Source organism: Pteronotus mesoamericanus, unplaced genomic scaffold (assembly GCF_021234165.1).
Source record: "Pteronotus mesoamericanus isolate MK-2021 breed Mesoamerican mustached bat unplaced genomic scaffold, CSHL_Meso_final contig_50, whole genome shotgun sequence".
Lineage (NCBI taxonomy): Eukaryota > Metazoa > Chordata > Mammalia > Chiroptera > Mormoopidae > Pteronotus > Pteronotus mesoamericanus.
The window spans coordinates 24,761,401-24,788,867 of record NW_026555186.1 but is presented as its reverse complement, the minus strand read 5'-3'; the positions used below and the strand labels follow the sequence as shown (position 1 = coordinate 24,788,867).

Genomic DNA, 27,467 nt, shown 5'->3' with positions numbered 1-27,467 from the left:
ACAACAAAAAACTCAGAAAGCAAGATACAACATATTCAAACTGCTACAAAACAAAGAGAAAATCTTTATAAAATATGACAAACCCATGAAAACACTATTACAAGAAAGCTGCAGTGGCAAAGTAAGCATCAGAACAAAAGGCGAAATGTATGGACTTCCAGTCAAGATGGAGGCACAGGTAAACACAGCTCGCCTCCATGCACAGCCACAGCAAAAATTACAACTAGACTACAAAAAAATCACCCAGAATCGTCAGAAAAACAAGCTGTATGGAAGTCTGACAACCAAGGAATTAAAGAAGTCACATTCATCCAGACAGGACTTGGATACATGTAGAGAGGCGTGAAGGTGCAGAGACAGAGAACACGTGGTCTCCCACCCAAGTGTGGTGGATAAAAATCTGGAGGGATACCTCAGGAGCAAGGAATCCCAGCTCCACACCAGATCACCCAACCCAGGATTCCAGTGCCAGGAAGAGAAGCCCCCATAATTTCTGGCTGTAAAAACCAGTGGGGGTTGGTGTGGCAGAGAAACTGAAGGATTCTCAGGAGTCTCCTCTTAAAGGGACTGCATCTTTAAGGGACTTAGGACTTACACAAAATCGCTCCCTCTGGCCTTCTGCATGGGGGCACCAGCTGGAACTGCACCAGTGGCATAGGAGGAGAAATTGAAGTATCTGGCATCAGGACAAGTACTAGAGGACAGCTTCCTCCCAGACAAAACTCCAGAGACCAGGCAGCAGCACTGTCCCTTCTCTGAGCCCTCCTCCACACACAGCCACACAGCAGTGACACCATATCAGAAACTCCATCAACCTGGTTCACATAGGTTGCCCCACCCCGGCAATTGCACTTTTCTACAATAGGCCACACTACCAAAACAGGGAGGCAAAGCAGCTCTACCTAATGCATAGAAACAAACATAGGGGGGCTGCCAAATTGAAGAGGCAAAGAAATATGGCTCAAATGAAAGAGCAGAACAAAATTCCAGAAAAAGAACTAAACAACATGGAGCTAAGCAATCTATCAGATGTAGAGTTCAAAACACTGGTTATTAGGATGCTCAAGGAACTCCTCGGGTACTTCAACAGCATAAAAAAGACCCAGGCAGAAATGAAAGTTACACTAAGCGAAATGAAGAAAACTTTACAGGGAACCAACAATGCAGTGGATAAAGCCAAGAATCAAATCAAATATTTGGAACACAAGGGAAAAAAAACATTCAATCAGAACAGCAAGAACAAAAAAATAAAAAAATAAAAAAACAAGGATAGGCTAAGGAGCCTCTGGGACAACTTCAGACATATCAACATTCAAATCATAGGGGTACTGGAAGGAGAAGAGAAAGAGCAAGAAATGTAAGACTTATTTGAAAAAATAATGAAAGAAAATTCCCCTAATTTGGCAAAGGAAATAGACATACAAGTCAAAAAAGCACACAGTCCCAAACAAGTGGGACCCAAAGAGGACCACACCAAGACATATCATAATTAAAATGCCAAAGGTTAAAGATAAAGAGAGAATCTTAAAAGCAGCCAAAGAAAAGGAGACAGTTACATACAAAGGAGTTCCCATAAGACTGTCAGCTGATTTCTCAAAAGAAACATCTCAGGCAAGAAGGGACTGGCAAGAAGTATTCAAAGCAATGAAAGGCAAGGACCTACAACCTAGATTACTCTATCCAGCAAAGCTATCATTTAGAATGGAAAGGTAGATAAAGTGCTTTCCAGACAAGCTAAAGCTAAAGGAGTTCATCATCACCAAACCATTATTATATGAAATGTTAAAGGGACTTAATTAAGAAAAAGACGATGATCAAAACTATGAACATTAAAATGGCAATACATCCACAATTATCAACAACTGATTCTAAAAAACAAACAAAGCAAACAAGCAGAACGGAAACATAATCATTGATATGAAGATCATTTGGAGGGTTATCAGCTGGGAGGAGAAGGGGGGAGAATGGTGGAAAAGGTAGAGGGATTAAGTACAAATTGGTAGGTACAGAACAGGCCAGAGGATGTCAAATACAGTATTGGAAATGGAGCAGACAAAGAACTTATATGCACAACTCATGGACGTGAACTCAGTGGGGAGGGGATTGCCAGAGGGAATGGGTGGTACCAGGTGGAGAGGGGCAAAGGGGGAAAATTGGGACAACTGCAATAACATAATAAAATACATTTTTTAAAACAGGCAATACTAGAATGATATCACACAAATGATAAAAAAGGGTGATTTCATCAAGAGACAACAAGCCAAGATATGCATGCATGTAACAACAGAGCCTGAAAATACATTAAAAAAAAAAAGAATTGAAAAGAGAAATAGGCCAGATCATAATTACTACTGAAGATTTCACACTCCTCTCTCAATAACTGGCATAAAATGTAGATAGACAATGTCAAGAAAAACATATAAAATACCTTGATGAAAGAACAGGGTCAGTTTTTTTCATAACTTTGTCCCTGGAGGATAAATCTGCAACTTCACTGGTGTTCTGTGCACAGGGAAGTGTCTGTTCCATATTGCCTTCATTTTCATTTATCTCAGGGCTTAGAGACTGACATTTATCTATGAATAAAAAATGCACGGTATTCTAAAAACTGACAGCAAAATCATCTATATTTTAAAGCCTAAAGGAATTTATATATAATACCATCTCTTCCTATAAATCACTACTCCATTCAACATTCAAGTTCTTATATGCAAGAAATAGATCATATTTTTAGAGCATTATAAATCAATCAACTTATAGCTATCTATGTTTTGAGGATCAGCACAAGATTCTTGGGCAGTTTATAACATCCTCCTCTTACCATGATTAAATTTTAGGTGGTTAAATATGTCTAGTTAGGAAACAAAGTGGATTTGGCTCTTCTCCTCTTTTAGAAGGGTCATAATTAATAACATACTAACAACTATCACCTGAGGACTTAACTAAATGACAGAAACTATGTCCATCAGATAAATATCTCATTTAATATTCCAAACAATCCTACTAAAAGGTATTATTATTAACCCATCGAAGAGAAAAAGAACCTAAGTTCAAAGATCTTAAGTGACTTGCCCAAAGTCACGCTTACCAAATAAAAGAGCTGGAATTTAAACCAAGGTCTACAGGATTTCCAAAGCCCCATTTCTAATCACTGAGCTCTTCTGCTTTACATATAATATCTTTAATAGTAAGCCACAAAAGAGCATTATATTATAATTCCTATAAATCATACTTTGCTACCTACCTACAAGGACTCATTAATTAAAATCTTACTGGTGAAGCTGAACTACATAAAATTTAAACTCTATAGAAAGGTTGTTCTGATGTGCTACTACCTTTTTCTCCTCTCTTTACTTAATTATCTACATTAAGTAATCTACACGCAAACTCTTAATGGAAAGAGATCAAGACTTCCCTAAACTCTTAGCCTTCATTCCTTAGCAACTCATAAAAGTCAGTATGTCTGCATTGGAAGGAAGTTTAAAAAATGAAAAATGGGAGGAATACTTATTCCAATAGCTCTGTTATAGAAATTAAACAACTTATTGTGGGCTCACAGAGGTGCTCTGAAAAGGTGACATGAAAACTTGTGATTTATTAACAGACACAAGCAATATACATTTAACTATTGTCCTCAACATTGTTAACAGGTTCTTGGAAATGAAGCAAAATGATATATAACAAAACCAATTTTACCAGAGGCTAACTGATATCCAAAAAAAGAGTTAAGTTCCTATGTCGTCTCATCAAGTTGCAGAAAACTTATGTTGAATGAAACCACATTATTCAAGGACCTGCAGTATATACATGTGATTTCCTATCATTGTTAATTGAGTACATAGGATGTAATACATTTCAGACACAAACTTTGGAGAAAAATCTCTCCATTTAGTTTTGTAGGGTTTTTTTAACAATCTTTTCCATACTAACTTAAAAATAAGAGGATTTAACACACTACAAAAGTAGAGAGCCAATTAATAATCATTAATAATTACTACTATCCCAAAGGATGGCATGTAAATTATACACCATAATACTGTACAGATGTCCTCAAATAATACAGGGGCTATGAACATCATATGTAAGAAACTTACTTTTCTGTTTTTCTCCTTTAGAAGGGCCTGGCTGAACAGCGGCATTTCCTGAAAGATTTTTTACTTCTTGTTTACCAACTTCATCTTGATTTTTCCTTCTCCTTTTCTTTTGATTTAGGTCTGGCTCTAATGCAATCTGTTCTGAATCCTGTCCCGATGAAGTCAGAGGTTGTTGCTCTTCTTGAACTGTCTGAGCATCCTTTATAGATCCTTCTATGTCTGAAATTTTAGCATTCACAGATTCATCTGGATTATCACTCACTCCTTCACTGGCAACTTTTTTCACTGAAAATAAGAGAAATGGTTATAAATATGGCAACAACCTACAAAAAAATTCTTAAAGATGAAGAAGATAAATACTCAAAGATGTCCTCTATAGTATTATTTGTATGAGCAAAATTTTTAAGACAATATAAAATGCCCAACAGAAAACAACTAAATAAGTTATAATACTACATTTATGCTATAAAAATCCATGCTATAAATAATAATGAGGTAGGCTCATATATAGTGATGTAAAAGATTTCAAAAAATAGTTACCTTTTTAAAAAATCAAGTTGCAAAACAACATATATAGTATGACCTCATTTTTATTAAACAAAAACAATTAATTACGTATACTCTAAGACACACATGTATATATGCATTAAAAAAGTTTAGTAATAGTTATCCCTAGAAAATATGGAGATTCTTCTGATTGGCAGGATAAGAAACAGAGTTCAAGAATTGTATTTCCTGTATTATTTATTTCCTTTTTAACATATATTTTAAAATAATTCCTAGTGCTTTTTCTTTGCAGTCATATTAATAGTCAACTGTATCAAAAGATGGAAACAATGAAATAATTTAAAAACCAAAAATAGAGATCACCATGGAAACAGTATCCAAACTCAAAGCAAACTTCACAACCATGGCTGATCAGACATCTCTAAAAATATCTAATCTTAAAAAAATAATAAAATTAAATGTCATTTATTTTTGTGGCAGGAAAGTCAAAACAAGATTTTGAAACTAAGAAAATAACACCTGATTTATTCTCTATCAGAATAATAATTAGCAATTTTAAATTCTGAGACTTGTAATAATACATCTGAAAATTTCTCATATTAATAGGATAAAGTGAGTTACTTGTGCTATCAACTCTAACAAGATAATTACATTAATACATCTAAAGAATGAAATAACTTGGCATTTATCAATACTACTTTTTAAAAGATATAGGCACCATACTACAGAAATGGAAATTCTAGATTGACTCTGTGCAGAAGAGAGTTAACATAGCAGGCTATCTTTGGAAAGGTCTGCTTAAAAACATTGGCCCATTGCCTATGTCTAGAAACTCGAGTTTGGGGAAGAGTTCCCATCTGCCTACCTGACAAAAGTGGCTCATTGTACCTCAACTGTTTGTACAAATAATGTGGTTTATGTTGAACAACTCCTTTCCTTCTAGGAGTCTTGAATTCTGGTACATGCCAGGTAGAAGGCATGTATCAATAAAATCCTTGGGCACTGAGTTTCTTACAAGCTTCTCTGGTAGACAACATCTTACATATCTTGTGACAATTTGGTGATAGGGAAAATAAGCATATCCTGTGTGACTCTACTGGGACAGAATTCCTGGAGGTTTGTACTTGGGTTCTCCTAGATTTTGACCCCTCTGCCTTTTCCCTTTGCTAATTTTACTCTGTAGTCTGCAACTGTAATAAATCTCAGCTGCTAGCACAAGTATGCACTAAGTTCTATGAGTCCTCCTGGCAAGTAATCACATCTGGGGAGTGGTCTTGGGAACCCCAACACAGGCTCTCACAGTTCAAAGTTTGAGTCCCGCCTCTGCCACTACTAACACCATGAGACCTTAGAAAAAAGTGATTTAGGATCTACAGGACTATTTTTGGATGATTAAAACAAACAGAAAGGGGCTGGGATGTGGACTAGCTAACATAAGGTTTCCTGCAGTTCTAATATTCTTTACATTATGTGATTGTAGCTAAACATTGTCTTCATAGATCAAGAGTTTAAATAGTTAAGAAAATATAAGACTAAAAATTTTCTTAAAAACCTACAGAAACAGTTTTCTACTTGGTTCAGGTCAACATTAACCCTCAGAAATAAGTTATGTTCAAACAATACAATTCAGTTCCAAGTCCAAAGTATGAATTTCATGTCTTTTAATGTTAGAATTTTGTGTCAAATCTGTTTTACAGAGAAAAATAAGTAACCAAACATGACACTCCAAAATTCGAATACTCTTACAACTACATTTTAGATGCAAGAAAGATGTCAAATAGCCCAGCCATGACAATTAGAAAATTTAAAAGAGAGTTGCTGTTTGGGGCCAGGTAACTGGAATACCCAGATGATCTCTACTACCTGAACTACATGTGGATACTCAAAGACTTAAGGAACAATATTGCAAGTCTACTGAGAAAAATAACACATTTTCTTTTCAAATAAATACCTTTTACATTTTTCCGTGGTTTAGAGGACTTCTTCTCCTTTAAACTCTGATTTTTAATGGACTTTTGTTTTCTTTTCTCTTCTTCAGCAAGAACTTTCTGAAGTAAATGAGCAAAAAAATTGAAGTCAAAGGGGCGCTTTTCCTCTGTTTTAAAGAAAAAGACAGAAAGAAAAAGAACCTTCAAGTTTTTATGTAAGTATGGTAACATCAAAAGCAAATGGGACCCTGGCTGGGTTGCTCAGTTGGTTAGAATGTCAACTCGATGTGCCAAGGTTGCAGGTACAATCCCCAGGTACTCAAGGCACATACAAGACTCAACCAATGAATGCGTAAATAAATGGAACAACAAGTCAATCTCCTCTCCCCCACAAAATCAATAAATAAATTTTTTAAAAAAGCAAATGCACTTCTCAACAGGAGAATGGATAAACATTCTAGTCACGACAATACAGTCATATAATAGGCCACTGAGCAATAAAAAGATAAAAAGAAACAAACCATTTTTTTTTTTAATGATTTCAACTTAAGTCTCAAAAAAACATGATGAGCACTAGCTGGTATGGTTCAGTGAACTGAGCGCAGGCCTGTGAACAGTAAGGTCGCAGACTAATTCCCAGTCAGGGCACATGCCTGGGTTCTGGGCCAGGCCCTGAGTAGGAGCATGCAAGAGGCAACCAATCAATGTTTCTCTTGCACATCAATATTTTCTCTTTCTCTTTCTCCCTCTGTTCTTCTCTCTCTAAAAATCAATAAATAAAATCTTTTACAAAAACCATGATGAGTCAAAGAAGCCAGACACAAAGGAGTACATACTGTATGACTGCATGAATAAGGCATTCTGAAACAAGCTAAACTAATCTATGATGTTTCAACTGAAAACAGTGGTTGACTGGGTCAGGATATGAGCGGTGATTGACTAGAAAGGGAAATATATCATTTTGGGTGGTGGTTATACCACCAATCTTTGTCAAAACTTAAACTACAAATTGCACTGTGTATTAATTATACATCAACTTTTAAGAAAACCTAGGACTAAGAAGTCCTCAATAGTCTATGCATCACCACATGCCCTCTCTTTATTACTATTAACTCTACTCTTCCCAATATTATCAAAGTGGAAAGCAAATGAATATACTGATCGAGACTGCTCTCACTAAATACCCAACAACAGCACTACATCAGAAACAGCAATTTGTGAGCAAATCAGACATAAATCCACTACTGGAGTGAAACCCTTGCCTAAGTTAAGCTCTACTCTAAAAATACAGTAAAAAAGGTAAATTTGAAAAATAAAAATACAGTGAATGTAGACAAAATGGTGCTCTACATACGTAAGCTCCAAGATTAGTTTGATCGTAAGATGATTTGAAGATGGCCTCAGAAAAAGAGGTATATACCAAAACAAAAATAAATCAGCCCCTGGAAATCAAGTCCAAACCTGGGATTTCTGAAGGCCCTATTTTATTGTAGACTCAGCCTTTATCTGTTCTGACCTTCCACAGCAATGATGGTAAAAAACAGAGCACTAAAATAACCCATAAAGGTTTTCAGAGGAATTTGAAATATAAGTTCTAGAAAACACTATTTTTGTTTTTTTTCTATTTTCCATTACAAAACACCAAAATCAGTCATTTTTAAAGGTACCTTTTATAGTGGTTTTAACAATGGCTCTACACCCCATAAAAGACAATTTAGAGATTTATAAATTCTTTTCTGATTATAATATGTAAAACATAGTAAAAAGTTTCAGGACCACTTCTCTAAAATGGACAGGATTGATGACCACAGTATTTCAGATCTTCCAAGGGCCATGCCTGAAAGTGGTTTCCCTGGGGACCCAATACAACACAGGGTACAGGGTCCACTCATCTACCTTACCTAGTATTTACTCATTAAATAAACGTGCATGCTGCAAAACCTAGGTCCTCTCCTTAGATTTTTTCCTAAGATAAGCACTATAACAAATAGACATTGAATACATTTATTAATCATGAAACATTGATAATCATCTTTCAAAGAATACAAAACTACCTTATATAGTACATTTGTTTTTCTTTACAGATCCCTTGATGTCTTTCTCCGGATTTAAAAAGTTCCCCTGGCCTGGTACGGCTCAGTGGATTGAGCACTAGCCTGCGAACCAAAGGGTCACCAGTTCGATCCACTGTCTAGGGCACATGCCTGGGTTGCAGGTAGGGTCCCCAGTAGGGGCACATGAGAGGCAACCAAACATTGATGTTTCTCGCCCTCTCTTTCTCCCTCACTTCCTCTCTGTCTAAAAATAAATAAATAAAATCTTAATTGTAAATTTACCTAAAATATTATGAGATTTTTTATTTTATGATTACATGTCACAATGCATTTAATATGTGGCCCAAGACAACTCTCCTTCTCCCATTGTGGTCCAGAGACACCAAAAGGTTGGACATACCTGATTTAGAAGCTGAAAGGTATATACATCATTCTTTCAAATCAGATGTAAATTCAAATGTCATTTCTTCAGACAGAACTTCCCTGACCAGCCAATCTAAATACCTACGTGCCAAACTCCCTCTCTTTTCTTCCTCTTATAAATTAATCACTATCTGAAATTACCATGCTTACAGACTATTACCCTTCCCCCACCCCATTAGACTGAAGGCTTTCATATCAGAGCAGGAGTTTCATCTGTCTTGCCACCATTATATACTCCCATGCCTAAACAGTACTAGCACACACCAGGTGGTCAGTACTGTTGACGGAATGACCAACCACTGGAAGGAAGCATCTACAGTACAGTATTTTTCAGAAACAATCAACTCCTTAAACACAGCTCCCTCAGAATAAAGAGCACTTAAAAATGGTACCTTCAGTCCATCTGTGACCTCTCGGACTCAGAACTCTGCTTGCTTGCTTCTTGGTAATTTAGCTAATCCCTTACCTATAGATCTGTATCAGCAGCTGGCCCTGCACTGCTAAAGAGAAAAATTTCCACTCTTCTTCTATGACAATATAAGGACAAAACAAATCTAAAACACACTGGAACCAAAGACAAAAGACTGATCACTTTTTAGGATCTCCAAATTATACATTATAAAAGAGGTCTTAGTACTTACGGAATGCTTTGTCTATTCTCCATCCATTTGTTTTCTCTTCACGTTTAAATTTATTCTGTTAACAAAACAAAAAAATGTTATAATAATTTTCTCCCATTAAACAAGTGAGGATTACGTTAACAAGAAAAAACAATAAGTACGAAAGTGAAACTCTTATAGTAACATATAATTCCCAAATAAATAAAAATGTCTTTGCCAACAGACAACTTACTTAAACTTTAGCCTCTTAAAAATGGGATGAAGGATTCATACTGAGTTTCCTGATCCTCCTTATGACTGGTAGCATGAATCAGCAATGAAAGCTTCATTTACGGATAGAAAAAATAAAGTCTTCTAGCACAGAAACAGATCAAACTAACAAATCAATTAAACTAACCAGTACTAACTCTTTAAAAACTAACATTCATATCAAGTTAAACCTATTACATTATTATTCTAATATATTTTTAATGACATGGAGGGGTGACTGTAGAGAAATACCTAAGCAAGATTTTGAAACAGGCCAAGTTTATCTTTGGAACCTTCTTTATATTACATTCCTCATGCCCCATTCCCAGCTCCACTCCATACTAACTCCATTACAATGGAGGTAGTTAAGGTTTATGACTCAATCCATCCTAAGGTCATTAGGATATCTGAGGTTTTAAGTGTGTGTCTCAGAATGTCTAACCATGCGTGCACATCTGGGGAGAGGGAACAATTTGCTAATCCCTCCCTTCTATAGATCAGTGGCCTAAAGCTTTTATTAAAAATATAAAAATACAACTTTTTATTTAAAAAAATAGAGAAAAGTACACAAAATAAAGGAACTACTACTTCATGGACCGCATCTTCCCTCCAAAAGAACCTAACCACTAACCTGACTTTTAAAGCAATTATTTTCTTGCATTTTCTTCCTGTTTACCATTCAAGAGAACATTCTTAGACTCTATAGTTTATCCTTGCCCATTCTTTAAAAACTTCATTTGACTTTAACATCTTTAAATCTACAGATTACCTGTCATTTTAATAATTTATTTCTCTTCATAAAGTTTTACCAAATTATATAGAAGTTTTCAATGATCATCTTTCCCCCTTAAAAGATAAAATTATTCTATAAACATATCAAAAGTTAACAAAAGTTACATCCATAAAAAGTGACAGGCTATAATCACTGAATCCTGAAGTCAGGATGTTTACATCCTGACAGAAATGCCATCAGGCTCTAGGCATTCTTCAATTCTAAAATATTGCTACATCATATTTTACCTAATTGTGTATATAATTCAGACTAAGAGCTTTTTGAAGACTATATTGTTATTAGTCACTCATTTCATAGGAGACACTGTAGACCAAATCTGATGATCATAAAATAAATTCCATAATTCCCACATCTGGCCCTGACAAAGTAACTGGTTACAGACTTGTTCCATACAACCAACCTCACCATAAATAACTAAGAAGACATAAAATAAATGCATCAACTATTTTCATGCACTCATGCACTGAACAACAGGCAGAACAAGAAAGACTACAATCCCACAATCCTGGAGAGAAGGGAAACACACAAAATACACCAACATTTACCCTGGCTCTCTGCCTGAGCTAAATTTCCTAACCAATGAAAGGGAGATAAAGGCCAAACAGAGCACAGAGATCCTACTGAGCTAAGGAGGCAGGGAATCTTTGGAGGCAGTGTTCTTGAGAAGAGTGCTATTTAAAAAGGAGCCTCATAGCTTGGTGGAAGTATTCCATGTCTTGGTTCTCTCCAGGTTGTATATGCCCAGAGCTCGAGGCCTAGGATACCATCTATTGCAGGGAAGAGAATAGAGGGAAGATAATAGAAGTCATGTAACACAGTGAGATGACAGTGTTCTAGTCCACATGAATGACAAGACTTTGTTTACACCCATTTACCTCAGATGCCAGAAAAGCCACCACTCAGGGATATGGACCACACTCTAGAGCAGCTTTTCTTAGTCAAGGTTCTAGCATGAGAATTAAGTCCTAATGCCCTAGGTCAACCACGACATTAATGAGCTGCCTTCTCTCCTAGGCATCTAGAATGGTATTAATATGACCATTCTTAGAGAGCTGGAAAAATAACTCAAATTTTTTCTGTCATTCAGATAAGAAGCCTAGCATAAGGACCCATCTAGATCTTCTTAAGAAAGCAGAAAACCAAGACTTGATAGGAATGAGGAGAGTTGGCAGTATGTTAACTGCTTTCTAGAAACAAATCTCAACACTCTAAAGGATAAAACCATAGTACAGACTCTGTACAAACATTATCCACAATGTCCAGTACAAATTTTTAAAAAACACACAAGACATGAGAAAAGATAGGAAAATGTGATTCACAGTCAAGAAAATAAAAAGAAAGGCAATAAAAACAATCCCACCACAACCCAGATGTTGAAATTAGGAAGCAATAAAATTCAAGTACCTGTTATAAATATGTTCAAGAATTTAGAGGAAAATGTGAAATGAACAGACAGACACATCTCATCAGAGGAATGAAAACTAAGAAAAATAACCACATGGAAATTACAGAAATGAAAAATATAGTATCACAAACACAACATTCACTGAATAGGCTTAACAGAAGATTAACAACAGCAGTACTCAGTGAACTTGTAAACATAGTAATAGAAACTAGCCAAACTGCAATAGAAATAAAAGATTGGAAAAAAATGAACAGAGCTCTAGTAACCTGTAATACAATGTCATGCAGAGAAATACAAGCAAGCAGAGTCCGAGAAAGAGACAACAAAGCAGGAAAAGTTTCAAGAGAAACTACTCCTAGGCAAATCATAATTATACTGCTAAACACCAAACTTAAAGAATAAAGTCTTGAAACAGCTACAGAAAAACAACTCATCACATACAGGGGAAGAATGATAGGAATGATAGCTGACTTTTCATCAGAAACACTGGAAGCCAGTGGACAATGGAATGACATTTTTAAAAACAATGCCAAACAAATCTGTCAAACCAGATTTGTATATGTAGTAAAAGTCTCCATCAAAAGTGAGACGGAGACCTGGCTGGTATGGCTCAGGTGGTTGGAGGGTCATCCCATAAACCAAAAGGTCACTGGTTCAATTCCAGGTCAGGGCACATGCCTGGTTTGTAGATTGGGACCCCAGTTTGGATGCAGACCAGAGGCAGCCGGTCGACGTTCTCTCACATCAGTGTTCCTCCCTCCGTCCCTCCTTCCTCTTCTTCTTTCTCCATTCTCCTTTCTCTTTTTCTCTCTCCCTCTTCCTCCCTCTATTTCTACCTCCCCCCCCCCCCCAACCTTCTTCTTTCTCTGGAATCAATAAATATATCCTCAGGTGAAGATTAAAAAAAAAAAAAGAACAGTGTACATAAAAAAAAGTGAGACTGAAATAAAGATTTCAGGTAATAAAAGCAGATAAAATTTTTCAGCAGCAGATCTGCTGTTCAGACATCTGAAACGAGAAGCAACAAAAATAGTAAACATGTAGTTAAATATTAAAGATTGGTTTATTTTTTCTACTCAATTTCCTCTAAACACTAAAGACTGTTTAAGTTAAAATAAATTCATTGTCAAGTGGAGTTCATAAAATATGTAAAAATAAAATATATAACAGTACAAAAATGGAATTATATTTGAAAGAGTTGACTTGTGAAGTATGAAGTATAAAAAGTAAAGTAGTACAATAGGAAAAGTAAAATGTTAATATTAAAAAATGTTTGACTCAAAAATCAGTAAAAGAATAAAATTTTTCTTAAATGGGTAATTACTGTAAATTATACTTCAATAAACTTGTTTAAAAAAATGAAATAAATGGAAAATAGTGAGATGGTAGGCTTAAACACAGCCATATCAACTGTTACATTAAATTTAAACTAAATTATTACATAGAAAGGTAAAAACAGACATTTTTATTTATCAAGGGTCAACATAAGAAAACAATGAACGTTTATCTCTCATAGAAATAAAATTAAATTAAAAGACAGAGTGTCAGACTGGATAAAAAAGCACAACCCAAACATAAATCTAAACCACAATGAGATATAGCTGATACCTGTTAGAACACATATTATCAAGAAAGAAGGAAAGGGGAAAAAAGAAAACAGAAAGGAAAGGAGGAAGGAAGGAGTGTTGGCAAGGATATGGGAAAAAGGGGAACCCACCATACACTGTTGGTGAAAATGCAAATTGGCGCAGCTGCTATGTAAAACAGTACAGAAGGTCTTCAAAAAATTAAAAATAGAATAACCCTATATTCCAGCAATTCCACTTCTGGGTATTTATGTGAAGAAAATGAAAACACTTACTCAGAAAGATATGTGTACCCCCATGTTCATTAAAGCATTACTTACAATAGCCAAGACACAGAAACAACCAAAGTGTCCATCAATGAATGAATGGATAAAGTAATTATTTTCCAGCCATAAAAGAATAAAATTTTGCCATTTGTGACAATATGAATGAACTCTGAGGGTATTATGCTAAGCAAAATAAACTAGGCAGAGAAAGAAAAATACCATATGCTCTTACACTACACTCCTTAAAAAAAGGAAAGAAAAAGGCATGTAGATACAGAGAAGACCGGTGGTTGCCAGAGATTGCACTCCATCCCAGGAAACTCATAATAAAGTTCCCCAAGAAAAGGAACTATAAACAGAGAAAGCTCATCTTCTTAGGCATATTAAAACATTAACTGACATCACTGCTGTTGTTAATTGTCATTGCGTGTCCCATAGTTAAGGTGGCCTGAGAAAACAATAGTTAAGACCAGGTAATGACAACTATGTAATTCAGCATGCTTTTCTTCATGCCTTCATAGGAAATACATTTTGTGAACAAAAGGCTACACTTAACCCAAATATTCTAGTACATTTATCTTCCCTCTTCATTATCTATTATTCTTTTACCTTAGTTTCAGTGACTTTAGTGGTACTCCCTCAAACAAATAAAATGTGAGTACTCCCACATTTTAGAAGTAGATAAGATATAAATTAAAAAATACTAGGGGTGACCCAAAAAACGTTATTTATTTATTAAAAAAATTGTGTATTTATTCTCACATTTAAACTTCAGTCACCCTCAAAATACTCTCCATTTGATGCAATACACCTATCAAGATGTTTTTTCCACTGCTCAAAACAGTTTTTGAACTCGTCAATTTTGGTAACTTTTAGTGCTTCTGCCATTTTTTGTTCCACCTCTTCCACATCAGCAAAACATTTCCCTTTGAGGACATTTTTCATCCAGAGAAACAAAAAAAAGTCATTCAGGGCAAGATCGGGTGAATACTGAGGGTGCAGCACAGGAGTCATGACATTTTTGGTCAAAAACTGCTGAACACTCAGCTCAGGGTCGGCAGATGCATGTGTAAATCACCCATGATGAAATGGGCAAACGCAAGGCAAGAGTATTCAAAACAATTCACTGAGCTGAACACAGCCTGTCGCAACAGCGCCAGCTGGTACACTGGTATAGATGGAATCCTAGAACCCATCTAGCAGGGGAACCCTTTACAAGGGGCCTGCTCTCCAGAAAAATCATTCCGGGGTTTTTGTGGTGCCCCTTGTATAATACTAAAGTTAATAAAATTGTATTCATATTGGAATTGAGAAATATTACATTACCTTTTGAGCTATAAAAAGAAACAGATTTATCAAAAACATAATAGTGAAAAAGGACAGACTAAGATTTAAATCAAAGCTTAAGAAAATGTTAGTCATTTTTAGTCTCTTTCCAATTAACAAATGTAATGGCTTTACTTTACCTTAATTTCTATCCTTGCTCTGTGAGGAAAAAGCTGTCCAATCATAGAAAAGTCAGTCCCTACCATGCTGATGGCCAAAAAAAACATATCTGTTTCTGTAAAAATAAAAGATTTAGAAAGAGCAAAATTTAATTTTCTAAATATTTCAGAAGAAAAAAATTTTACCTAAGTATATACTTTGAATTAAAATGTTTGACAATACTTAGTTTATTACAGTCCAGTAAACCTTTAGTCATAGAAATGTCTATCTACAAAATTAGAGACATAATTCAATTTTGTTGTAAAGAACCGCACAAATCTAAAAACATCTTCTTTAAGCCCTGGTCGGGTAGCTCTGTTCGTTAGGGCATCATCCCCATATGCCAAGGCTGCAGGTTCAATCTCCAGTCAGGGCACATACAAGTATCAACTAATGAATGAATATATTAGTAAAACAACAAATGAATGTTTCTCTTTCTCTCTCAAGAAATTTAAAAATTTTTTAAACTTTTATATAGAAACATGGTATAAGAAATTTGCATGCTCATACCAAAGCAGCTGGAATATTTTAAAAAAAAAGACATTATGCCTATCTGGTCTCAAAATCAGCCATAACCAAAGCACTATTACCATTACAAGATGTGCTTAGTAGTGTGTGAAAGAAAGTAGTTAGAAACATACATAAGAAACAGTTGACAGAAGTAACCTCAAGAGAATAGGACTAAAGAAATCAGAGAAGTATACAATCTTTTGCCTCTATATTATTGTTGTGTTTGAATTCTTTTTCCCATAATAGGTTGTATTATTTCTACAATAAAAAATAATAAGAACATGCAATAAGTATTATATACATTTTTGAACAGCGTCATTTTTAGATTTAAAAATTTTATTATTCAATACTATCTGAGGTAGAACATTATTGTAAGCATTAGAAATAGTGTTAATTCTACATTAAAATATTACTTGTTGTACAGGGATTTGACAGAGAAACATTCCAGCCAAAATGACTGACCATACTGCTAATTTCTAAAACTCCTTCCAAGTCAGAGTTATAGTTTCATGGCGTGGGAGGTAGGATCGCAAAGGAGAGCTGTCAATAAAATTGGCTTGAGAGAAACAACATGATAGTTTGCATTTTGTATACTTAAGAGGGATCTAATTTAATTCAGAAACAGAAAATAATTCACTTCATTTCAAATAAATAACCTCTGCAATTCAAAATAAAAATCAGTTACCTTTATTTGACCATGGTTTAGAGTAATAGTTTTTCCTAAAGCTGGAATATGTAGTTGTAGAACCACGCTCAAATATGGGGTCATTTTCCTCAACAACGCAGGGACCTTTCGTTCTTAAAACTTCTACAGTTAAACTGAAAGAAATGCATTTTTAAATAGATATATTTAAAATACTAAAAACAAGTAAACACATAGCAAATGATAGTTGAATAGTGACAGTTTGAAATTTACCATGGCAGAGCCATGTCAAAAGTACAATATACACTGGAGGTATTCATGTTTTATAAGAATCTAATTTTCACTTAAAATGTGATTGGCAGGGGCCCTGGCTGGGTAGCTAAGTTGGTTAGAGCATCGAACCGATATACCAGGACTGTGGGTTCAATCCCCAGTCACATCCATACAAGCCCAATGAATGCATAAATAAGTGGTACAACAAATCAATGTCTCTCTCTCTCAAAAAATAATATACAAAACAAATAAAATATGATTGCCAGGGAGTAAATATAAATGCCAACTCTTTTTTTAAAAATCCTTAAAAGCAATATAAAATTTAGAAAATATCTTTGGGCCACCTAAAAAATTACTTGTTTTATTGACTTCTGTATGTGTCCTGTATTTAATACATATTATCTTATCATGCTAGACTCAACAAAGGATACTGAGAAATGCAAGCATTTTATATTTGTTTTACATTCCTGAACACAAAGAAGTTAAATATGCTTTTAATTACTTATTTAATGTCCAACAAAATCATCATCACAAAATAATGGAAAAACATGTAAACACAGTTGTTACTATTATGAGTATTACATTTATGTTTCATTATCATAGAATTTATATGCTATAAAATGCGTTTTTTACTAATTAAATTATCAGAAGACTTTTCTATCCCTCTTTTTTATTTACTTACTAAAAAATCACTTTCTTTTTTAAAAAAATACACTTTGGGAAGACAACTAAATTCCACAATGCCAAATATAAGAAACTTAATGTTATAGCTGAGAAATTAAACCAGAAACTGAATTAAACCTCACCATAACAAAAATGAGAAAATATTAAACCTGTTTCACTGCATTTTCATTAGTTACCACCAAACACCAGAATATGGTATTAGTTAATAATATGAAAACTTGAAGACTGACTTCAAGACTGAGTTAATCTTTCAAATCTATTCTCAGAGGACAGCATGTGATTAGCTCAGTAGTTCATTCCAATTACCAGTAAGATAGTAAAATAATGGTGATAGGTTAATAGAAGATAGCTCAGCAGTACCATCTTCTTATACAAATTCAAAGTTATAAAAATTGCTAAAAATTACTGCCCAGGCCAGGCAGCTATTGATTAGATCATCATGCTGATACACCAAGGTTGATGGTTTGATCCCTGGTCAGGGCACATACAAGAATCAATCAATGAATGTGTAAATAAGTGAAACAACACATCGATGTCTCCCCACTCTCTCTCCCCCTTCCTCTCTCTTTCTCAAATAAACTTTTAAAATGTTTTAAAAATAAAAACTGCTAAAAATTATAAATGAATCTAACACACTTTTCTATTTACAACATCCATTATACAAAGATAAATATCAGGATCTAAGTAACAATAACAGATAGAAAAACTCAATCTCTCTCAGACAAAGCACTTTTGTTGTCATGAAACTACACTCTCTCTTTTTTTAACTTGCCTTTCTTCATCCAAAATTATAGAACCATCCTCTGCCACTTTTACTCGGGGAACCAGTAATGGCCCATCATCCATCTCTTCTTCTAGGTCTTCATTATCTTCGGCATCAGGAGCACTCTTATCTTCTTGCCTACCAAAGGCAAACATAAGTTAATTCATAAATCCATGAGAAGTGTTTCTCGCTACCATGAACTTCCAAAATAAATTATTGCAAATTAAACCTCCTAGTTATTTCCAACTTTCCCTATAACCTAACTAAAAATACTATGCGTTGCCCTGGCCAGGTAGCTCAGTTGTCTAGAGCATCATCAGATACGCCAAGGTTGCAGGTTTGATCCCCGGTAAGAGCACCCGCACGAATCAGTCGATGAATGCAGATGGGAGAACAACAAATCAATCTCTCTTTCCCTCTCTCTCAAATCATTTTAAAAAAAAAAATTTTTTTTTCAACCAATATTTCCCCCTCTCTCTTGCTCTCTAAAATCAATAAATAACAGAAAATACTATGTGCTGTTAAGGACATGGTTATAAGATTTCCTCAAATTTTATCTGGTAGCCTTTGATAAAAGCCTTACTCTCTCTGAAAATATAGAGAAATAAATGCTCACCTTTTCTACTTCAATGGCTCTAGATTACACAAACAATAAGGATGGGACAAGAAGCCGAACAGTTTTCCAAATAATGACTCCAAACCCGATATAGTTTCCATTTAATCACATTGTCTCCTTAAGGTTTTACTAAAGCAAACATACCTATAAATCTATAAAAACATAACCTATGTAAAGCCTAAGAGTTCTGCTTTAAAACAATGTAGATTCTAAGCAAAACAGTATCATTACTCAGTAAGCCTTGAAGTACCAACCAGAAAATCCCAACATTTCTGCTAATTTTCCACAATCCTCCACCATAACGAGGCTACAGTAACTTCTCAGGGGTCTCTTGGAGGCTTTCATTGTAGCAAACTAACATGACAGTGCAATGTGGAAGGCAACAGAGAGCTTATACAAAAAAAGACTCACTAGTGGCATCAAAACTACATCCATTCAGGACAGCATACACAGAATGCTAAAAGAAAACCAAAGGGAAAGGAAAGGGGAATGGGGAAAAAGGGGGAAAGGAAAGGAAAAAAGACATATATCCATGTAGGCTAGAACTGGAATAATATATTAAAAAATTGGTTAACATTCTCCCTCCAGGGACAGGAACTAGATGTCAGTAAAACAGGGATGGGAGACTTTTCTCAGTATATTTTTGTTCCTTTTGAACTCTGTACCATGTGAACATGTTATTCTAAAGCAAAATAAAGCCCATTTTAATTCTGAAAATTTTAATTTAAAATCATAACATTAGCCATTTATATATGTAATACACAAATAGTGTGGGGCTCTCTCATTTATTAACATCAAGCATAAACTTTATTCTTGTTAGCAATTCTGCTGAAAAATTCCTATCACTTAACACATGTAATTTGACTATAACAGGACTTATCATTTGAAATCATTTTTTTTAATGTATATATACCAGAATATATCCAAAAAAGAATGAGATGAGATGCTTACTCTCTTGTCTGGACTGGCGTCAATGATTTTTCAGTTTTCTTTTCTTGCTCCAGTGAATAACTATTGAACACAAATAACAAAATACTTCTTAATAAATAATAACTTACATCTTGTCAATTCTATCTACAGGCAAGAAGTAAATTATTTTAACTTGCACTTTAATGATATACCCTTATCTACTAATGATATATCCTAAAACTACTGTTAATAATTGTGCGCCCCAACAGTACTTCTGTCACAAAATATAAATTTATTAGGCCCTATACAGGGAATTCTCTTACCCTCTAATTCCTCAGTGAAGGGAGGTTCCCAGTGCTGGAGCATGAAGCGAACTAGTAGCTTGTCAAACAACTCAAACCTTAGGTTTCTGGCCCTCCCTCAACTAAGCCAGTGATTTTCAACCTTTATCATCTCATGGCACACATGTACTAATTACTAAAATTCTGGGGCACACCAAAAAATATTATATTTTTTTGCCAATCTGACAAAAAGAATAGGTATAATTTTTATTCATTCACACTAGACAGCTACTGTTGTGTTGGCTGTTGTCATTTTTTAATTTGACAATTCTAAGGGAAAAGAGTTCAGTGTCCCTGACTAAATAGTCAGGTATTTTACGTTTTAAAAATTATTGTGACACACTGGTTGAAAATCACTCTTGGCCAAAAACCTACTGAGTCTGAAAAAGGCTGTACTGAAATTATGCTACCACTCCTCCATCCACCAGCTAAACCATCAACAACGCAACAATGAGATTTATCATAAACTCTCTGCCTCTCCAGGCTAACTTTGATTAAAGAAGCTTTGTTCTTGAAGGATTTGTAAATCAAACACTACTGCATTTAACTAAGAAATAGGGCATAAAAATTAGATCACACCTTTACATAAGGTTATAGTGTACAAGAAATAGAAATTGCGATCATCATTACAGAAAAGTTGTTTAGCTTTATTACATCTTAATGATATTACAAAGGAAACTTACTGTTTTTAATTTTTATTTTAGAGAGGGGGAAGGGACGGAGAAAGAGGGGGAGGGAAACATTGATGTGAGAGAGAAACATCCATCAGTTGCCTTCCAAACATGCCCTGTCCAGCAACTGAACCTGCAACCTAGGCATGTGCCCTGACTGAGAATAGAACTGGCAACCTTTTGGTTTTCAAAATGACGGCCAACCAATTGAGCCACACCAGCCAGGGTAGAAACTTATTTTTAATCTCAGAGGTAGGGGATCATTTACCATCCCAAGAAAGCAATTACCTGAAATACCACTAATATTTGTTGGAAAACTCCATTTCAAAGCACATCAGAGCCCTTCCCAGGTGGCTCCGTTGGTTGAAGCATCATCCCATGCACCAAAAGGTTAGTTTCAACTCCCAATCATGGACACATACCTAGGTTGCAGGTCTGATCCCCCAGTCGAGCCACATATGGAAAAACAACCTCTGTTTCTCTCACTTCAATGTTTCTCTCTCTCTCTCTCTCTCCCCCACCACCCCAGCCAGCACATCCTCTCTAAAAGCACATCCTCAGGTGAGGATTTAAAAAAAAGGACATCAGATATGCTATAAATTTTGTCAATAAGCTTTTGGAAAACATAAAACTGTACTCTATAGATGATACTTAAATCACTAAACACTCAAAGTAAAACAAATAAAATGTACTTACGTCATTGGATTGTTATCTGGCAGATAATATATGAAGTCTCTCATAGTCATTTTTGAACGATCTGGTGGCCTCTGACTTTCATTTATGGCATATTTGTTTTTCCATTGTTTCTAGATAAACATACACACAAAGATCCACTTTTATTTCATGAATACAGAAGTTCAAATATACCATATTCAAATATACAGTCCACTGTTGCATTCATGCCAAGTGCTTGAATATTACTCCTACCACAATTATGCCTACTTTTAGGAAAAATTTTTAAAAACTGAACATTAAAAAGCTGTCATATATAAAGAAATTTTTAAAACTTGTGACTGGGACTGGATAAAAGCCCAATGTATAAAATCATGCTTACTGATTCCTTTTAACTACAGTAATTAACTGAGAAGTTATAAATACATAGCTTTTCCTTACCCTGCATTGAATTCTAATTCTGTGTATTATATGAAATTCTTGAAGTAAATGTTTAATTTTAATTGCTCAAAATAAATCTAATTAAGCATATCCTGTAACACAGAACATTTTGGAGAATTAGGCGTTTAGAGGGTATGGACTCAAATGCCAAGTCCTCCACTGATGTAAATATGTGTCATAAAGCAAATAATTTCTCTGAGCTTTTTCCCCCCTGTGTAAAATAGTGATATCTACTTCACACAGTTGAGAGAATTAAATAAGAAAATGAGATAATGAATACAAAGCACCAAACTCAGTGCCTTCCTCTTAATTTAAAATAAAAACAGAATTCCCCGGCTGGTGTGGCTCAACAGATTGAGCACCGGCCTGTGAACCAAAGGGTCTCCATTTCGATTCCCAGCCTAGGGCATGTGCCAGGGTTGCGCACCAGGTCCCCAGTCGAGCATGCGTGAGGGGCAACTACACACTGATGTTTCTTTCCCTTTCCCTCTCCTTCTCCCTCCCTTCCCCTCTCTAAATAAATAAATTAATAAAACCTTTTAAAAAGAGAGAATTCTATAATTAATAATAAGAACTGACATTTGTTAAGCTCTTGCTATTTGCCAGACACTAATTTAAATGAGTTTTACATGTATTAACACATTTAGTCTTCACAATCTTTCAATTAGGTGGATATTATCATTAGTCCTATTTTACAGATGAGGAAATACACACAGAAAGATTAATTAAATTGCCTAAAGTCACATAGTCAGTAAGGGGTGAACCTAATATGGAAACCTTAAGTAGCTAACTCCAGAGCTTGCATGCTTCACTGCTGTTACACTGCCCTCTCAATAAAATAATCTTCAAGATTAAAAAGAACATGGGCACTACCCTATACATACATAAAAATTTTTCCCACTTATAATTTTCCATAATGTCAATTTAGAAAATATTACTAATTCATTTTTGCTCAACGATACTTGTCTTAAATCAAATGAATATAACTCATGTTAACTTGGACGTCCTCATAAAAAATCTGATTAAAAGTTATACATATGCTTATCTGTGTATCTGTGTGTATTTGTGTATAAATGAAACTTCTACTGGTGGCCTTCACCAAAAACAAAGATACAGATTAATAAAATATATAAAAATTAATATCATGGAAAAAATAGCTTAAGTCCATAGTGCTTCCTAATCTTTCTGTTAAGAAAAGGGGATATTAACATGAGGAATGTTATTTGGTTGTTTCCCCATAAAAATGCTACAGATGCTTAATTTTTTCCTCCAAATGATGTCTGACATAAAAAAATCTACAAGGCAGTAGTCAAAATTCTGATTTCTCTCTCTTACCTTCTCTTTTCTTAATTCTTCTTTTAACATTTCTCTCAGTTTCTGGGCTTTATATATTCGGTATCTGTCTGAGCATGGCTGTTTCTCTTTTGTTAGAATTGGGTTTGGCTGTGGAGCTTCTTGATTAACTGTAGATAAGGGATGAGGCTCTGACGCAACACTGACACCAGGCTTAACCAGAGTAGGAGTACTTGATATTTGCTTTCTTCTCTGTGAAACAGTAGAGGAAGATTTACTGGGTTCTTCAATATCATTCTTACCATCAGTCTTTTCATCGCTGCTGAAATTCAAAAAGAAAATAAAAAAGGCTTCATGGATCTTCTTCTAAATATTTTAATTTTAAAAACTAATCTGGTGTCCTGGTTAGGTAACTCAGTTGGTTAGAGTGTCATCCCACTATTCCAGGATTACAGGTTCGATCCCCAGGAAGAACACATACAGTAAATGCATCAATAGATGGAACAGCAAAATTGATGTCTCTCTCTTGACATCTCTCTCTCCCCCTCCCTCTTTCCCTCCCTCCCCACTTCCTCTCTCTCTTTCAAATCAATAAAATTTTAAAAATAAATAATCTGGTAAAAATTCAAAACAGTAAAGTCTTACTATCAAAAAAAATCAATTACTGGAGATACATGTTACTTAAGACAGGGATTACAATAAAAGTTTTTAGTAAGTCATTAAACACGCAAATTCTAATGAAGACTGTTGATCTTTTTCAAATTTCAAGTCCCTAAGCAAATAACAGCACATAATTTTATGTGAACGTTAAGTCTCTCAAAAAAAAAAAAAAAAAGTAACTTACGAAAAAAAAAAAAAAAACACAACACCTTATTTAGCCTAATCTGAATCACTAAATAACTGGATTATTTTTTTTAAAGTTAATCTTATAATCCATACTGACATCCTTCTAAACTGATCTAAATTACTGGCATTTCAATTCTATTAACAACCTGAGATCAGTCAAACCAAACATGCACATCAAACATCTGAAATATTTGTATTTCAGTATTTGAAGGTATACATTTAGCTACACTAACCACACAAAATTCTGTTCAAGGCAGAAATCATTTGTCTTTTGTCAAGCACAACTCCACTTACACAGCTATCAGACTCTTCACTCAAAAAAAATGCTCAGTCACTCCAAATTAGATATTAGGTATCATTCAGACTGGATATAACTATTTCAGGAATGGCCGGAAAGCAAGGTAAGTCAAAAAGGCGGAGGTGGGGGCATGCAGCCAGTGTGGCTCAGTTGGTTGAGCACTGTCCTGCAAACCAAAAGGTGGCAGGTTTGATTCCAGGTCAGGGCACATGCTTGGGTTGCAGGTTCAGTCCCCAGTAGAAGCACGTATGGAAGGCAGCCATCAGTGTTTCTCTCCCTCTCCTTCTCCCTCCCTTCCCCTCTCTAAAAATCAAAAATAAGAATTAAAAATTAAAAAGAAGAGAGTATAAGTCAAGATTTAAAAGCATTCTATTTTTTTCATATGTTGCAGATATACTTAAAAGTGTAAAATGCCTACACCTATAATATAACCTTTCCAACAAGTCTCCAATTTACATTCTTATCTCAACCATTATAATGTAATACCTGCACCATATCGTTCACCTAATTATGCTGAACCATGAGTACAGAACATATACCCCTGGGAAAAAGAGCCCAGAAATAAGCCCATGTCTCTGTGGTCAATAAGTATTTGACAAGGGAGGCATGATCATACAATGGAATAAAAATAGCCTCTTCAAACAAATGGTGTTGGGAGAACAAGCAAAAAAATGAAACTAGACCCCAACTTACACCATACACCAGAATAAACTCAAAATGAATTTAAGAGTTAAATATAAGTTGTAACACCATAAAAGTCCTTACGGAAAACATAGGCAGTAAAATTTCAGATATTCCATGTAGCAATATTTTTGCCAATATATCTCTTAAGGCAAATGAAATTCAGGAAAAAAATAAACAAATGGGACTACATCAAATTAAAAAGATTCTGCACAGCTAAAGAAATCATCATCAAAATGAAAAGGGAACCAACCATACAGGAGAGCGTATTTGCCAATAATACATTGGATAAGGCTGATCTCCAAAATAAAGAAAGAACTCATCCAACTCAACACCAGGAAGACAAACAATCCAATTAAAAAATGGGCAAAGGATCTGAACAGACACTTCTCTGAGGACATACAGAGGGCTCATAGGCATATAAAAAGATGTTCAACATCACTACCCACTAGAGAGATATAAATTAAAACCACACTGAGATATCACCTCACATCAGTCAGAATGGCCAGCATTAATAAATCAACAAAGAACAAGTGCTGGCAAGGATGTGGGGAAAAGAGAACCCTAGGTGCACTGTTGGGAATGCAGACTGGTGCAGCCACTGTGGAAGACAATATGGAATTTCCTAAAAAAAAGTTAAAATAGAACTGCCTTTTGACCCAGCAATTCCACTGCTGGGAATATAACCTAAGAATGTCAAATCACCAAATCAAAAGAACCTATGCACCCCAATATTCACAGCAGTGCTATTTACAATAGCCAAGTGCTGGAAACAGCCTAAGTGCTCATCAGTGAATGAGTGGATCAAAAACCTGTGGTACATTTACTCAATGGAATACTATACAGCATAAAGAAAGGAGTAGCTCCTACCTTTTGCAACAGCGTGGAGGAACTGGAGAATATTATGCTAAGTGAAATAAGCCAGTCAATTAAAAGACAAATACTATATGATCTCACCTATAAGAGTAATCTAATGAACAAAATAAACTAACACGCAAAATAGAGCCAGAGGCATGGAGACATGGAACGGACTGACAGCAACAAGAGGAGAGACAGGAGCGGGGCAAGGTGGAAAGAAGGGGAAGGGACTAGTCAAAGAACGTGCATGAATGACCCATGGACATGGACAACAGTGTCGGGACTGACTGCGGGAGCAGGTGGTGGGCTGGGTGGAGAAGAGCAAAGGAGGAAAAACTGGGACAACTGTAACAGAACAATAAAAAATTTTTTAGAAAGAACATACACCCTATACATTTTTACAACTAGCAAAGACCCATAAAAAAAATGATAAAAACAAAGTATACTCCCTAACTGTTAACTCTAAGAATTAAATATCCTCCAACCTAAATGTCAAGACTCTATAGACGTTTAGTAATTTATTAAATCATCAATCATCATGCATTTTATGTATATGTTAACAGGATCTCTGTGAATTTTATTAATTTAAGTGACTGGAATTTGTATCCCCATTTTTGGAAGGAATTTTGAAACAAATTCACTTAAGAAACTTGGAAATTACTAAGCATCATTAAGCTAGCAAAATAACACTCTATACCCAGCACCAGTTCAGGCCAACGGAGGAGGGGCCAAAAAGAAAACGAAAAAGATTTCACATTTAAGCCAGAGCATAAACAGAATTTATACTATCCCACTGTCACTTAATAAAGTTGCTTTTTATTCATGTCCTCACATGTTATAGAAACAGAGGCCATTATTAGTGTGACATATCTTGACTTTGCTCCATCACTTTTATTTTAAACAACTTCTGTAAGCAACTATTCTGCATGTCCTGTGCAAGATGGTTTATATCAGTTATCTCTAATCTCTGCAATAATTCCCCAAAGCAAGTAATATTATCATCATTTTACAAATGAGTAAATACTGCCTGGGCAAAGTCTACTAAGTTGTTCAACTCAGTAGAAGAATCCTGAATCCAAATACGGTACATGACACATGCTTTTCCGTTCAGAAAGCATGGTCACCATGTGCTCACCCTCAAGAGTGACCCTCAAATCAAAGCAAATAACCAGGCCTTCTTTCCACTAACATAAATCAGCAGAACCAAAATAACACTGGTTTTCATTTAACAATAAATGGGCCTTGGCCGGCCACCTCAGTTGGTTACAGTATCATACTAACACACCAAGGTTGCCGCTGGACCTCTGGTCAGAGCACATAGAAGAAACCACCGATGAATGAATGGATGAGTGGAACATCAGATCGGTGTTTCTCTCTCTCCCTGCCTGTCTCCCTCCCTCTCTCTTCCTCTACTCTCTCTCTCTATAAATCAATCAATAAAAATTTTTAAAAATAAATGTTTAAAATGTACAGTACCATCCCCACAAAGTATTCCAAAAGAATGAAAACTACGTTAATTTAAATTCTCTAATGACTAATAAGACACGTGGATATTATT

The 27,467-nt window shown here is 35.2% G+C and overlaps 1 protein-coding gene across 5 annotated transcripts in view; it reads right to left on the bottom strand.

Annotated features, from left to right (window-relative positions):
* BDP1 (B double prime 1, subunit of RNA polymerase III transcription initiation factor IIIB) overlaps positions 1-27,467 on the bottom strand; it is a 90,939-nt gene that overhangs the window by 62,839 nt on the left and 633 nt on the right. For 4 of the 5 annotated variants that reach the window (XM_054578474.1, XM_054578477.1, XM_054578476.1 and 1 more), the window contains exons 2-11: positions 23,269-23,548; positions 21,517-21,626; positions 19,851-19,910; positions 18,293-18,421; positions 16,606-16,739; positions 15,392-15,486; positions 9,648-9,702; positions 6,553-6,696; positions 4,095-4,379; positions 2,429-2,576 (exon numbers count right to left, since the gene is read on the bottom strand). In XM_054578474.1, coding sequence (XP_054434449.1) covers positions 2,429-2,576; positions 4,095-4,379; positions 6,553-6,696; positions 9,648-9,702; positions 15,392-15,486; positions 16,606-16,739; positions 18,293-18,421; positions 19,851-19,910; positions 21,517-21,626; positions 23,269-23,548 — 1,440 coding nt within the window. The remainder of the gene's footprint in view (positions 1-2,428; positions 2,577-4,094; positions 4,380-6,552; positions 6,697-9,647; positions 9,703-15,391; positions 15,487-16,605; positions 16,740-18,292; positions 18,422-19,850; positions 19,911-21,516; positions 21,627-23,268; positions 23,549-27,467) is intronic. The other variant, XM_054578475.1, reaches the window with a different exon arrangement.